Source organism: Rhinichthys klamathensis, unplaced genomic scaffold (genome assembly GCF_029890125.1).
Source record: "Rhinichthys klamathensis goyatoka isolate OS25496 unplaced genomic scaffold, OSU_Roscu_1.1 h1tg000133l_1, whole genome shotgun sequence".
Classification (NCBI taxonomy): domain Eukaryota; kingdom Metazoa; phylum Chordata; class Actinopteri; order Cypriniformes; family Leuciscidae; genus Rhinichthys; species Rhinichthys klamathensis.
This window is the reverse complement of record NW_026606668.1, coordinates 3,228,744-3,243,036: the sequence shown is the minus strand read 5'-3', so window position 1 is coordinate 3,243,036 and position 14,293 is coordinate 3,228,744. Positions and strand designations below refer to the sequence as shown.

Genomic DNA, 14,293 nt, shown 5'->3' with positions numbered 1-14,293 from the left:
CAAAATATGGGCTCAAATCACCTGCCATTGGCCAGAAAAAAAATATATATTTTGGACCCTGTGAAGAGCAGAACCAAGTTTTGTTCCAAGTGTAGTTCCCTGAGACATTCTACTGTGTATTTGGTTCAATAAAAAACTGCCTGAGATACTAACCTTCCAGACCTCACTGTCAATCTTTCCCACTGCAAAATCACTCCATGGCTGTTTCTGCACCATTATTCACACACAAACATACAAACAAGGAGGACAAGGTTGAGGAGTCAAGGGTGGGAGGGTGGAGAGAGACAAGACAGGGTTGTTAGATCACTTAACAACAATGTGTGTGTGTGTGTGTGTGTGTGTGTGTGTGTGTGTGTGTGTGTGTGTGTGTGTGTGTGTGTGTGTGTGTGTGTGTGTGTGTGTGTGTGTGTGTGTGTGTGTGTGTGTGTGTGTGTGTGTGTGTGTGTGCAGTATCTGGCTGTTGGGTGTTTGGTTGTGATTTGATTAGATGCAATATGGATGTTGATATCTCACTCTCTGTTGCAAGAATCATTTTCCCACAACATTCTGAGAGTAAAGGAGTTGCTGTTACCTTGTCTTCTTCCCGATGGCGTGTCTCAGAGTGTCTGTCCTTTCCTGGCATTATCTGTAGGGATGAGGACCGAGGCTATACACACACAAACATACAATACACATAGTTTTAGCTTTATTATGTATGACCAATGACCAAGACACTAATACTTTTATTCAGCAAGGACGCATTAAATTAATCAAAAGTGTCTTTTAAATTGTTACAAAAAATGTCATTTCATATAAATGCTGTTACGTTAAACTTTCCAATCATCAAACATACAGTAAATACAGTCATGGCAACCTGTAACTATATTAAACATTTACCCAGCTCTATTTAATCCATGGCAACTGAAGTACTGTCACAAATGGCAATTCAAAACTATAATCTGTGTTAAGTTAAGGTCTTATCTATTTATTCTCCACAACTAAATCATACTCATTATGAAAGCCAAACACCCAAAGAATGGCAGGATATGTCCATAGAGTATTGTTCATACTGTAAAATGGGACATTGATGAAAATACTTACAAAGTAGCAGCTGTTGACAAATCCACAGGAAGGAACATTGCCGTCAGAGGATGAGGAAGAGTTTGAGGACAGGATAGGGGTAGGTTCCAGACATGAAGAAGACGGGACGGGGGCGGGGTCAGACGAGCTGTCGGAAGTGGTGCTGCCTGAACGACTTGACGCCCCGAAAAACACGTCGGCATGAGACATCGACTAGAGGAAAACAAAGAGATACATTGGTCAATGTGGATAAATTAACAATTAATTTGCTTAAGCTGAGTTAACACGTCCAGTTTTTGTAACCACAGGATTTCAAAGGGTTACCTCGTGATCTGGAGTGGGTGAAGGCGAAAGGGAGCCCAGGGAGTGTTTGCGGCTGGCATGGCTGGGTCCAGTTGGCACCGGATGGGATGGGGCAGGTCTCTCCCACTGTGTGGTGCCCGTTGGAATGTGCCAGTAATAAATACCAGCCATGTCTGTCATCATCTTCCATCCTGGAGGCAAATCAGGGTCTGTCTGAAATGACTGCTCCCCCCAGATATCTGTAAATGCAAATACACAAGGTCAGGTGTGGTCCACACACCCTTTAACCAAGATATCCAAGACTCCTATGAGTGGGCGGTACGACCAAAATCTTTTATGACGGCATGAGTAATTTTATAACACGATATTTATCACCATACAACTTTTAGTTCCAGTACTGGGGGGAAAAAATGGGGGGAAAGAAGATGACGATGCTACTACTGCCACACCAAAAAAATCACGTTGGTGAAGACGTAGATTTATGAAGATTTATTTATTATTTTCTCAATATTTGGAATTTGATGAATGTAAAACAAAATATAATATTATTCATCATAAATTAATAAGTCTAATAAAATCTAATATTATAAAAGATCGAAATCAAAATTCTGATTGGCAACTACTTCACATTGTGCATAATGACACGCCTTAATTTCTTTTCTGTGTTACGTCATGATGTGTTTGAGATACATCAATCTCCTTATTTTTGCATTTCTCCATGTTTCTTTGTCGCTCTTATGTGTAAATGGTGTGAAGAAGTCCTGCCTTGCAAAAATAATTTTTTAAGCAAATATCTACCATGGTATAAACAGTACAGCAAAATCTCTATTGGTTAACACATTTCTACTGTAGCATGGTACCGTCATACTGCTTTCCCAACATATGGACACTGTTTATATGGAGTGGACATTTCCGTGTCAACCAATTCATTAAAACTGCTGAAGCCTAAATAATGAGTCCCCTTATCTCGGTGTGTTTCTGTGGGATATGAGAGCACTGTAATACATTATTATGTTGACATTATTAAGATTTTGTTTTAACTGTTCATTGTTTATGGCACAAAAGACTCCATCTCAAAGAAAACGTAAACACTAAAGTCTTCATGACACGTGTACGTTTTTTTCTTCCCTGTTGTGATGCATTTCTGAGCGAAACAGCTTGAATAAGAAAAAATGTAGGATGGGACTTGATTTTGTCCACCGCAAACGTTGTTTGTTATTGATGGCATGTGAGTAACAGGCTGTTGGAGCGGAGAGGTTATTTTATTTTATTTTGATAAAAGAATATATAAAATTTTAGTTTAATTAAAGGATATGAGGGCACAAGAATTAAAAATAAAATAATCATGTGCACAAATGAATCATTTATAATTAATACTGAAATATTGCATTCCAACATTGAAGATACCCAAAACTAGAATCATTTTGTGTAATACTGGCTTAATGCTACCAAGAATATAGGTCTTTTTCTGAGCAACTGGAAGACTATCATACTGTAAAATCTTTCTCTCTCACGCAGGAACTTGCTACTGTTCTGTCGGTCTTCGCTCAGCAGCTGGGAATGTTTGTTTCATGTTTCAGATGTTAGTAAGAGCATTATTCACACAATGCAATCTGGGTGAGGAGGAAAACCACACATACACACAGTAAACCACTGCAGTCTCCTACTCTCACACATATGCTGAACAGATTCAAGCCAGGAAACACGTCCTCACCAAAACCATGAAGCTGTGACATTCAGTGTCTTTAAAACTCTAAAGAGGTTTTTCAAAGGACCTTTTGTTAATCTACACATAATCTACGAAATCTACCTCCACAAAATGAATATAGAAAATGACTAACAACTAAAGAAACATTACCTGCCACATTGAAATAAACCAGCCTGAGACACAAATGATAAAATCTCTTTCATGTTCCAAGTTGATGTACTGTTGTTTCTAGGCTTTCTTACTTATTTCCTGCCACATAGCATGAAAAAAAAAACATTATGTCAAATAAGTAGGATGTCCGAATACTCAGTATTAATGATACTGTAGAGTAGACTAAGGCTGGATATATATTATCACAATATTCTTTTCCATATCATACAATATGGATTTTTATTATATTTATATATTCATTAACCATTAATGGGGAAGGAAATGCTTTCCACATATTTGTTAGACCTTGAAAATGAATGTAAACATGTAAACTTGTTTGTTCACAATTAAACTCCACAGAGTAGCTCCCTTTTAATTAAGGGCCCCATGAAATCCATTTTATTTTGGGGGGGGGGATTCTGTGTTTTATGATTAAATACAAATTTATATAAACTTAAAAAATGTAATCAAGCTTTTAAAATGTAATCAAATGAAAATATAGCAATTAACTTGCGACATGCACTTACTGGATGTTGTTGCATTTAGAACTAAATCCATATCGAGGAAAAATGTCCAGAGCTTTATCATCGTTATCAACGTAAATTTTATCGCGATCACGATATGATATCTTTTATCGCTCAGCCCTACTGTAGACAAAAGCCGATTTTCCACCGTTGGGCCAAACCATTCTCATTGCTTAACCATTCCATTCCGTGCCAATCAGGCGCAGCCGATATGGATATGGTTTCATTGTACACCGTAGGGATGATAATAGAGCTCTTTGGAATGTAATACAAATGCATCATGAAGGATGATCAGATATTTCTTTAAATTTTATTATTAACTTGCATGAACTTCGCTCGAATAGAGTGCTTGGCCAGCTAGAAAATGGCAGCCAGACAAAAGACAAGTGACCAATCCTGAGTGGCGCCGTCACTACACACATTCTATCAGCAGGGCCGCGAATGGTTTGCAATTGTGCTGTGCCGAACCAAAGTGGAAATATAACTGGAAGGGTTCCTTTCTGTTCTTAGAACCGTTCGGCCCGGCGGTGGAAAAGCGGTTAAACAATACCCAGATGTGTACTGGATCTGTTCTGAAAAGTTGCTGACAGTGGACACTTTGCTATCCCATTTGGTCACAGGAGCCATTCGATTCGAAAAGGTAAACCAATGGCGGGGAAATGTAAGTGTACATGCTATAGGTACTAAGAAAGTTGTTCTTCATTCATAAATTGTTCTTAACATCACCAAAGTAATTTGTTGACGTGTTGAAAGTCACATAGGTCAAAGAGGAGAGTCAACATGGTAGTATCACCTTGGATAGTCCACGTTGAAATCTCATTGGTCCAAAATCCCGCTCCACATAGCTGTATTAAATATGGGTGTTGAATTCACTTTCACTGTTTATATAAAAATAACTTGTTGCATCACGGCTGGTTAAACATGGAAGCCTGTCAAGAGGATGTGAGTGATAAGAATTCGAGCTGTAAAAACAGCATTTTATGCTGTTTAAACACCAAAGGTGCGATCAAATTATCAAAAAAAATTTGCAGGCGAAATGAAGTAATTTAAATCAGAATCCACGTGATTTCAATTGAGGGCAGAAGATTTCTCCACAAAAGATTTTGCATTGAGGTCAAGTTGGTTACCGCAATATATAACCTTCAGAAAGCAGCTTCGTTTGAAATTGACTTCTGAGAGATGTTTTACACATTGCTACATTCTTGAAAATTACCCTTTTTTGGCCACAAATTTTGACTGTGCCAAATAAAAATACAAATAGAAGATCTAAAAAAGACATTTTACCACACAGGCTTCTTCCCTCATCTTCATTTACAAGGTATACGACACACAAGAAGTGTAAATTGATACAATACTAATATTATTTTTATTCATATTTAAATTAGATTTTATTTTTATTTTTTCCATTTTAATTTATTTTAGTATTTTTTGTGTTTTGTCATTTTTATTATTTTATTTTTCATATTTTATTATTGTTTCGAAATTTGAAAACATGTCTATATTCATTTTTGTTTCAGTTTTAGTTTTCAGTTATTTTATTAACCTTGACAACTAGCTGAAATAAAATGATTTTTGCATTTTAAAGTTAACATTGATTTTCTTTCAAATAACGAAAATGTTTTTTATGGATTTAGTTTTAGTTAACTATGATAAATAGTATCACTGTGAGTAACGTGTTGAGGAAGAAAGCTTGAGTTGAGTCGCCTCACTGTTGTTCTCAGGTATGTTTCACTTTAATGAGATTTAATAATTAGCCAACAGAACTGACTAACTGAGTGAAACAGCTGTAAGCCAGCACTAGTCATGTAGCCTATGCTAAGTGAACACGAGTGCTTATTAGAAATGTCTCCTGTACCCAAGCTCCCTTTTAGTAAGACGACAAGGCACTGCAGTACAGGAGCTGTAGTGTTCTTTTAATACTGAGTATTATGCCAAGGTGCATTATGGGACTTGTAGTCCCTGATATAAGTGGGTCACTACAGCTGCCTAAAAACCTCATCGCAGAGACAACAAAACCTTCATACAGATTCAAATACAAAGAAATACAGACAATAATCAGGTTGGCATTGAATGATTTTGTGGGTTTTTCGGCAAAAAAATAACAGCAGCTAGTTCATTTAAAACACAGGTAAACAGTGTGCTAGCTTATACTATAGTTGCAATCCTAAACCTAGTTTTCTATGCTAGATTTAACATTCGACCCACTTTCGATAATGTCTGTCTCTTTCTGCATTCTATAAAGCATGTGGCGGGCAGAGGGGGAGGGGAGGACAGCTGTAAAATTCATGCCCACACGCACACACGGACGGACTGAAGTGCCATGAACATAAGCACAAACTTTGGTATTCACCACACAGCTCGTGACACCCTTCACTGCATCCTCCCTCCTTCCTTATCTCTCTTCTCCGCCTGCATTTATGAGCATGCACACGCAATGGAGACGCGTAGCTACATGCGCAGCACTGACTCACAACCAGACACACCGACACACAGTACCTACCCTCGTAATTCACTATAACAATGGCCAACATGTAGTCTTTACCCAGCATCATGACTGAGCAGCCGCAAGAAGAGAGGATGACATGAGAAGAGAGAGGAAAGCAGAGGTAGAGGCGGAGAGAGACAGAGGGGGCGAGCGACTGATGGAGAAAGGGAGAGGGAGAGACGGGGTGGGTGAGAATGCGAGAGCAACAGACTCTGTTTTATATGCTGTTTATTTCTATATCTAAATCTTGCAGGAAGAGATATATCAGCTTCCTGTCAATCCGGCACACGCAATTGGTCACCAGGCCAATCAAACCCACCTCTTTCGCCGAACGATCTGTCACCCCGGCAACCCCAAGATAATTTTTCCTACAGTGTCACCCAACGCGTGGTCATGTAACCTTGGTATGACAAGACACAGAAATGGTGGGAGAGGGATGAATGTGCAGGAATTGTGCATAATAGTCTGCTCCGGTGATGCCAGCTAACATCTGGGTGTAAAACCAGTTCGCAGCTGTCCATTACCCACCATGCTGGCTGAACAGACCTGCCACACACCTGTGAGGTTTTCCTGTCTACTGAGAGAGATATTGACAGACCCTGTGTCAATGGTAGACTGGTTTGAGTGACAGTCGGGGGGCAGAGAGGAGACTCCTTACCACAGAAACAGCCATTTTGACTCACCACAGTGATATTACAAGAAATTCAGCACAATTTAATATCATTGTCAAAAACATGTACTACATGGGTTGCGTGTATAGTTCACTTCACCCCAAAATAAAAATGATTTACAAATCCTCATTTTGTTCCAAACCAGAGCATGTGAGCGAGGCGGAGCGATGTGACGTTAACAGTATAGCACTACGAAGGTATTTCAAACTTATTTTTTCCCCTAAGCAAATAATAAAAAATAATAAAAAATAAAAAAACTTTGCTTAGTATATCACAAAATGAATTTTTGCTACTCCACACTCTCTTTCAATTACTTATTTTCCATAGTTCTTAACTTTGATGTTCACTGTGTATTTATGTATAAGGTTCGCAACTTCATTAAAACAATATTTGAACTCCACAACCTTAGCGGAATGAGCAAGTGGAGCGGAATCTTCAGAAAGTCATTCTCCGCTCCAGAGGAAATATCAACGCTCCTCTTACATGCTGTTCCAAACCTGTGATTTTTTCTTCTGTGTAATACAATAGTGTCTACTTAAAATGAATGGGAAAACAATCAGCTTTAAATTCTTAAAATATCTCCTAAGAACCTTTAGATACTTTACATACTAAAATAGCTGGTTACTCGCTCATGTATGCTTGGACAGACAGATGAAGACTTTAGCTTGACTGCACAGCTATTATTATTATAACTGCGCAGTCAAGCTAAAGTCTTCATCTGTCTGTCCAAGCATACATGAGCGAGTAACCAGCTATTTTAGTATCATTACTACAGATACTATTATAGTTTTTATTCATATTTTCAATTAGTTTTTCTTTTATCCTTTTAACTTTAGTTCAAGTTTTACTCATTTTTAAAAAAATATAACTATATAGTTTTTATTCATTTTTATTTCATTTTTAGTTATTTTAGTCATCTAAATGAACCTTGCCAACTAGCTAAAATAAATAAAGTTTACATTTTTTATTTTATTCTATTTTCAGTCACCTCGGCCACCTGTAGTGTAATTAACTTGTATACATGTTGAACGACTCAAAGTTACAGCATTATCTAGGTCTGTTAGTCCACTTCTCAAAAAAAGTGTTGTTTACAAAACGTTGGAAGATTAATTATTGTTTTAATCCAACTGAAATCAGACACTTACCAGTAACCGGTAACTGAAAATCCCTCACTGCAACGCTCAAATCTCACTTGTGAGCTTTTTTGTACTTTTTTGAGCTTGATAGCCAATGGTCACTGTCCACATCATATGGAAAAGAGCAACATAAAGATTCTGTTTAACTTCTTATTTTGTGGTTCACATCTTACAGGTTTGGAATGACATGAGAGAGAATTACATAAAAACACACACACAAAATAGTAAACTTGCTTTTGACAAGCTTTCATTCAAACCAGACACACACTGTGCTGCGTTTACCTAGATCACACTCCAGTGAAGTGAAAAGTACAAACACACAAAAACCTCTCTGCCAACGCACTTCGGTCAAATTGAAAACCACACATACCACATGTGTGCACCATATCCACTACATTAGGCCAAAACACACACATCAAACCGCACTGACCAGCAAGCTACACACGTAACGCTTTGAATGTGTACTACTGACCGCTCTCTTCTGGTGAGCCCAGTGATGCGCTGTCCTGTGACAACGTGGTCCAGCTGGACTCCTCGTCACTGTGTGGAAGGTTCTGGATGCGGTTTAGTGCCCGGTCTGTCTTGGCTCCTGTCCGTGGTCTGTCTTTTTTTGTCTCCGGTGACGAAGAGGAAGATGAAGAGCCGACAGACAGGAGGGGCGTGTCCTCAGGACTGTGCGGTTTCTGTGGAGACGAGGGGCAGGGATTCTTCTCTTTCTCCAGCAAAGGCTTAGTGGCATCCTCATCCTGCACATCAGGCAGTTCGTATGACAGGTCATGCAGACATGACTCCAGGAAACTCTTGGTCTTAAGGAGCTCGGGGGACTTCCTGTCTGAAACAATCTCAGTTTTCTCAGACAGAATGAGCAGGTCGTCACAATACTCCACATGATCCTCCTCATTAGATTCATCATCAACCAACTCATTTACATCCTCGTCAACAAGCTCGTTGTTGGTGTCAAAGTCACTGTGAACATCGTCAACAATAGACTCACTGTCGAGGCTTAATTCCTCAACGTTCCTCAACTCATCATTGATGTTGAGCTCTGATTCGCCAGTTGTGTTTCCATCTTCGTCTTCTTCTGTGGTGTTCTTGTTGTGATCCTCTCGCTCCGCAGCTTTACGTAACTGATTTGCACCATTTTTGGCCAGTTTAGGGTTGGCAGTAGTTGCTGAAGATGACGACGGTGGCGTCACGCCTTCGCCGAGTCCCATCGCACTCTGAATGCTTGTGAGTGCGTACTTCTTCCGGCACTTCGGAGGCGTGGCCTGGCCCTGTTTGATGACATCACCACTTAGCAGTTGATTGTGTGAGGAACGCAGGCTGAGGGAAGTGGGAGGAGTTGCAGAGGGCCCGTTGCGATTCGCTACGTCCACAGAGGGGGAGGGGTTACGTGGTGAGGGCACGCAGACTGACATCATGGCTAAAGTGAGGAAGAGTGAAAAAGCAGTCAAAATCACACTTAAACATTCAACAGTGCATTCAACAATAGAAAGCCAAATGCAAAAGGTCAAATGAAATCTACAATATTTTTTAATTTTTTCAATCTAAGCAGAATTCTCAATAATTTTTAGGTCAAGCGCCTCTATTAATTGAACTAAAGCCGAAAAGCTTATTTGTCTTTGCTTAAGCAGCACTGCACACAGTGCTGCTTCTGTGATACCAAACTGAATTACCACATTTAAAATCAACTTAATCTGGCGGGAATTGAATGTGATTTTAGCTAATTTACAACTCAGTGCTTCATAATATGATGAGATTGGGTGGAAAATGAAATCAGTTTCATGCCAAAAGATGAGATGATTTTTACTAACGCTCAAAGAGCAGATTCAGAGGCAGTACATTCACTAGGAAAGAGGATGTAACCAATCACACAGTAATCTGACATTTTATAAGACAGATAAACACAAACAGGGCTCCAGACTGAGTAAATAAAATTGAGATTTAATTTAAATTTAAAATCTAGTCACCATTGGCAACAGAAGGGAACAGTATACGCCTCCAAATTAATTTAATCAAATAACATCTTGTGATGAGTCAGGAATCATACTTATTCAGTGAATCATTTAGAGCTGTTACAGAATTAACAACAGATTTCCTCACTGAACAGTAAGTCATTTTTGGTTGTGTCCAATATTAAATAACTGAGAAGAACTGGGAAAGTGTACTATAAGTTTGTCAGTCCATTTACTGACATGGTAATATAAAAACAATTAAAGATACAGATTCACAATAGTAATAAAATAATAAACTGAATATTTTGGTTGTTGTCTAGCATAGTGAGACAAAAAAAAATTAAGGTTGAATTGACGTTGTTTGGGAATAACACTGTTAGACAATGTTGGATCAATGCAACATTGGATTTTTTTAAGCAGGCAAAAATAATCAACCATCTATACAACGGTTCTGTAAAATGGCAATTAACAGAAGCAATTAGTCTCCTAAAAGATTAATTTTAATAGCCATTGGCTCCCTAGTTGATGTACAAATCATGTCCAGACAAAGAGGGCTGTCTGACCTTGTACAGGTTTTCTTGTTGAGCCAGAGAAGGTGCCAATGTAAATCTGCAACAACAACAAAAATAATAATACAATTATCTTCTTTTATCATCCGCAGACCGTCCATAAACACACATGCATGCAGATGCAAAGGTAGCACAGTATGATTTCAATATATGCTGTAACTTTTATGCATTTATTCACAATTACAAATGTGCAGCTTCAATGTTAGTTTTTGAAAAGCATAATATCAGTATAAAATCAAAGGTTAATACAAACATTCAATGAGCAGGCAATCATACTCACCAGGGAGCTGAGGATTGTGGGTATTTCCACAGAGCCTCCTGGGCCATGGTGTAGAATCAGCGCATCATCAAGGTTTTGGCCAATCAGCACCAGCTGAGTATATAACCATGGAAGCACTCAAGAAATATGTTCTGAACACAATAATAAAAAATATGATCAGAAAATAGATAGCATATGTAAATTGTTACTTAATGCATTTTCACTACACCCATCCCTCATCTAAGGTTAGTGATGTGTGAGTGTGTGTATCTTCCGGGACATCTTCTACTGTGCGTGTAAACAGCATGGGGTGGAAATATGCATCTGGAGCACAATGACGAAAATAACTGTCAGGGTGGAGACACAAACAGAAACACACACTCAATCTCAAGGGGAATCACCTAACCGGGTGGTGAATATGAATAAAATAATTGTTTCACTGCACAGATCAAGGACATTAAACATGTCTAAACATTATAACCAAAAATAACTAGGGCTGGGCGATTCATCAAGTATTTGTGATGATTTCGGTAAAAATACAACGATTTTAGTTTAGGCATGGGCAGGGGTGGGCTGAACACACTCAATCAGAATTTAGGCACAGATAGTGTTAATCTGTTTGTTTTTTCTCTTTTTTTTATGATTTGAGCATTGATTAAAAACAATCTGAGGCAAGCTGTATGTTGAGAAGTATGATGAAGGGCTGTAGAATTCACCAACCAATCAAAAAATAACCCCAGGAAATACTCAGCAATGATGTTGACTTATGACTTTGCACATGGTTTGTCTTAAAGCATATTAAAACACCACATAGACATATAAACAACAACATTAAAAACTTGGTTTTCCCCACAGGGGGTTTTTAGGTTTCCTAAAGAGTGTTTTGGTATGCTAGCTTCACGATCCTTCCCTGTCTCATGACTAGTGAGTGTAGGTGCTGTTACATTAGCAAAGTTTCGATGAAATTTCAAAGACAGAAAGCAGCTTTCTGTTGGTCTGTTGCAAAGTCTGTGTCTGAAAGTCTTTCGCCCTCATGTGACATTTGCAATTGAGTGAATTCCTATTGAAAATGTTATTGTCCACAAAAATTCACAAAACAAAGCTAAATGTGACTGCACCTTATAAGTGATAAGATATATATATTTTAATAGCTTGAGCACTTGAAAATACGCATTTCAATGATTCCACTCATTCACTCTGATTCATTCAACAGTTAGTTTGAGGCATTACTCAAATGTCTCTGCATGCCATTTGGATTCAAATGTTTTAGCAAAAGCATGTGTAAAAACGTCTCGGTTACTATTGTAACCCCTCGTTCCCTGAAGGAGGGAACGGGAGATGTAACGTCGACGTGACGACGTAATTGGGATCGCCTTGAGAGACCAATCTACTTCGAGAGTATTAAAACGAGCCAATGCATATTGGCATGCGATAATTGCATCAGCTGCTCTGCTTGCCACGCGAGCATATAACGAGCAGCAGGTGCGTCGCATATTGTTTTACGCTGAGGAGCCGTGTTCGGCCGTACAGCGATGGTCAGCAACCGTGGCGACGGGACTAGGGATGGGAATTGAAAACCGGTTCCACTCGAGAACCGGTTCTAAGTTTTACGATCCATCGATATTGTATGCCCTCGACGTTAACGAGTCCTCTTATCGATGCTCCTGCTCTGAGTCAGCCATAGGCTACAGACTGTGAACTCACAACTGTCCCTTTTGTCCTTTATCAAGCACCATAGCACGGCGTCCAAAGCGAATTTTTGTACCGCCAAAGCCTTATTTGATCGGTGAGTAATGTAGTTGAACTGCTGCGCTTGTGACAGGGCGCATGTTAAACTGAACGAGCAGAGAGAGAGAGAGCCCCGGTCGCGCGCGCACTCTCTCTCTTCGGAGCAAGGCTTCACCGTCTCAAAACTAAGCGTTGTCTTGCTCTCTCTCCCTCGCACATATTAATCAAAATAAACGACACGATGGTAAGGTCGGGAGACTAAAGTTTCATGTGGAGCATTCGGAGATTTGTTTTTCCTGAATTAGGCTACCGCTGGGTGTGAATTGTGCTAAAATACGTTGCCTTATCTTCTCTGAAAAGTGTTCCGCACATTAAGCTGACATAAACCACACTTTAAATAAACGGGAAAAAAAACTATCCATTAATGAAATGTTTTCTGTGATGACACATCTTGTGGGATGTCCCAACGCGCCGGGATAATCACACAACGCGCACACGTCCGATAATGACACGTCCAATTCGCGAACTAATGACTCATTTGAACCGATTCGTTTTAATGGATGGTAAAAACATCCCCCCCCCCCCCCCCCCCCGAAAAAGCATATGACACAGTGCTATCAGGAATCGATAAGAGAATCGTTAAAGAATCGGATCGATAGATCAGAATCGTTAGTGGCATTGATATTGATAAAATCTTACCAATTCCCATCCCTAGACGGGACGTTACGTCTCCCGTTCCCTCCTTCAGGGAACGAGGGTTACATTAGTAACCGAGACGTTCCCTTTCAGTCGCTCACGTTCGATGTAACGTCGACGTGACGACGTAATTGGGATCCCATGGAAAACGCCAGGGTTGCTGCCACATCCAGCGCCCTACGCAAGACTGGGGCGGAAGGCCTGCGTAGAGAGAATTCGAACTGCTGTTCCTTTATAATCCACACAGTCGAACTCTTGGATAACACTAGGACAGCGTGCCTTTCCAGGGGAGAGGGACGCTGCGGAAGCCACATCCTGCCCGAAGGGAGGTAACGTGGAGATACACATATGGACTGGCCGGATAGGGGCAGTGCAATATATGGAATGTCACTGGGGTGGCTCCAGCCTGAGAAGGGGGAGGCTACACCGGACAGTGACGGTAGAGCGGACTCTGCCAAGGGAAAGACACAGGCTCACCACAGGGAGCTGGTCGTGGAAGAATATGCATATGGGATCGCCGCAGGGATCACCACATATGGAACCCAGCCTAGCACAAGTTACACAAGCATACGAGCACTAGGCCTGGCGTTAGACGCTCCGCAACGTCTGACTGCCGAAGGGGTGCGGAGGAACTCACAGGGTTCGCCTAAGTGGGGAACTCGACTGGAGCAGAAAAGCGCACATATCCGCTCCATGTGGAGGGGAGTGGCGCAGCAAGCCGACACTAGAGCGGAACTTCGGTGTTACCGGCTGGTTGAAGCGAGCACACAGGAAGAAACCGGCTCAACACGTAGGCTATAAAACCTAGCGAACGTGTTAGGTGTCGCCCAGCCCACAGCTCTACAGATGTCTGTCAGCGAGGCGCCGTGTGCCAGCGCCCAAGAAGAAGCGACACTCCTAGTGGAGTGGGTTCTCAACCCGGGCGGGCAAGGCACGCCTTGGGCTTCGTAAGCCAAGACGATGGCATCCACTACCAGTGGGCCATCCTCTGCTTGGAGACAGCCTTTCCCTTCTGCTGGCCTCCGTAACAGACGAAGAGCTGATCTGAGG

General features: G+C 40.5%; 1 protein-coding gene across 7 annotated transcripts in view; it reads right to left on the bottom strand.

Moving 5' to 3' along the window:
- apbb2b (amyloid beta (A4) precursor protein-binding, family B, member 2b) overlaps positions 1 to 14,293 on the bottom strand; it is a 60,035-nt gene that overhangs the window by 18,922 nt on the left and 26,820 nt on the right. For 5 of the 7 annotated variants that reach the window (XM_056256884.1, XM_056256887.1, XM_056256886.1 and 2 more), the window contains 7 exons: positions 10,814 to 10,971; positions 10,555 to 10,600; positions 8,509 to 9,459; positions 1,384 to 1,601; positions 1,081 to 1,272; positions 572 to 646; positions 154 to 207 (listed from right to left, as the gene is read on the bottom strand). In XM_056256884.1, the coding sequence (XP_056112859.1) occupies positions 154 to 207; positions 572 to 646; positions 1,081 to 1,272; positions 1,384 to 1,601; positions 8,509 to 9,459; positions 10,555 to 10,600; positions 10,814 to 10,834 (1,557 nt within the window). In that variant the 5' untranslated portion in view covers positions 10,835 to 10,971. The remainder of the gene's footprint in view (positions 1 to 153; positions 208 to 571; positions 647 to 1,080; positions 1,273 to 1,383; positions 1,602 to 8,508; positions 9,460 to 10,554; positions 10,601 to 10,813; positions 10,972 to 14,293) is intronic. The other 2 variants (XM_056256890.1, XM_056256889.1) reach the window with 2 other exon arrangements.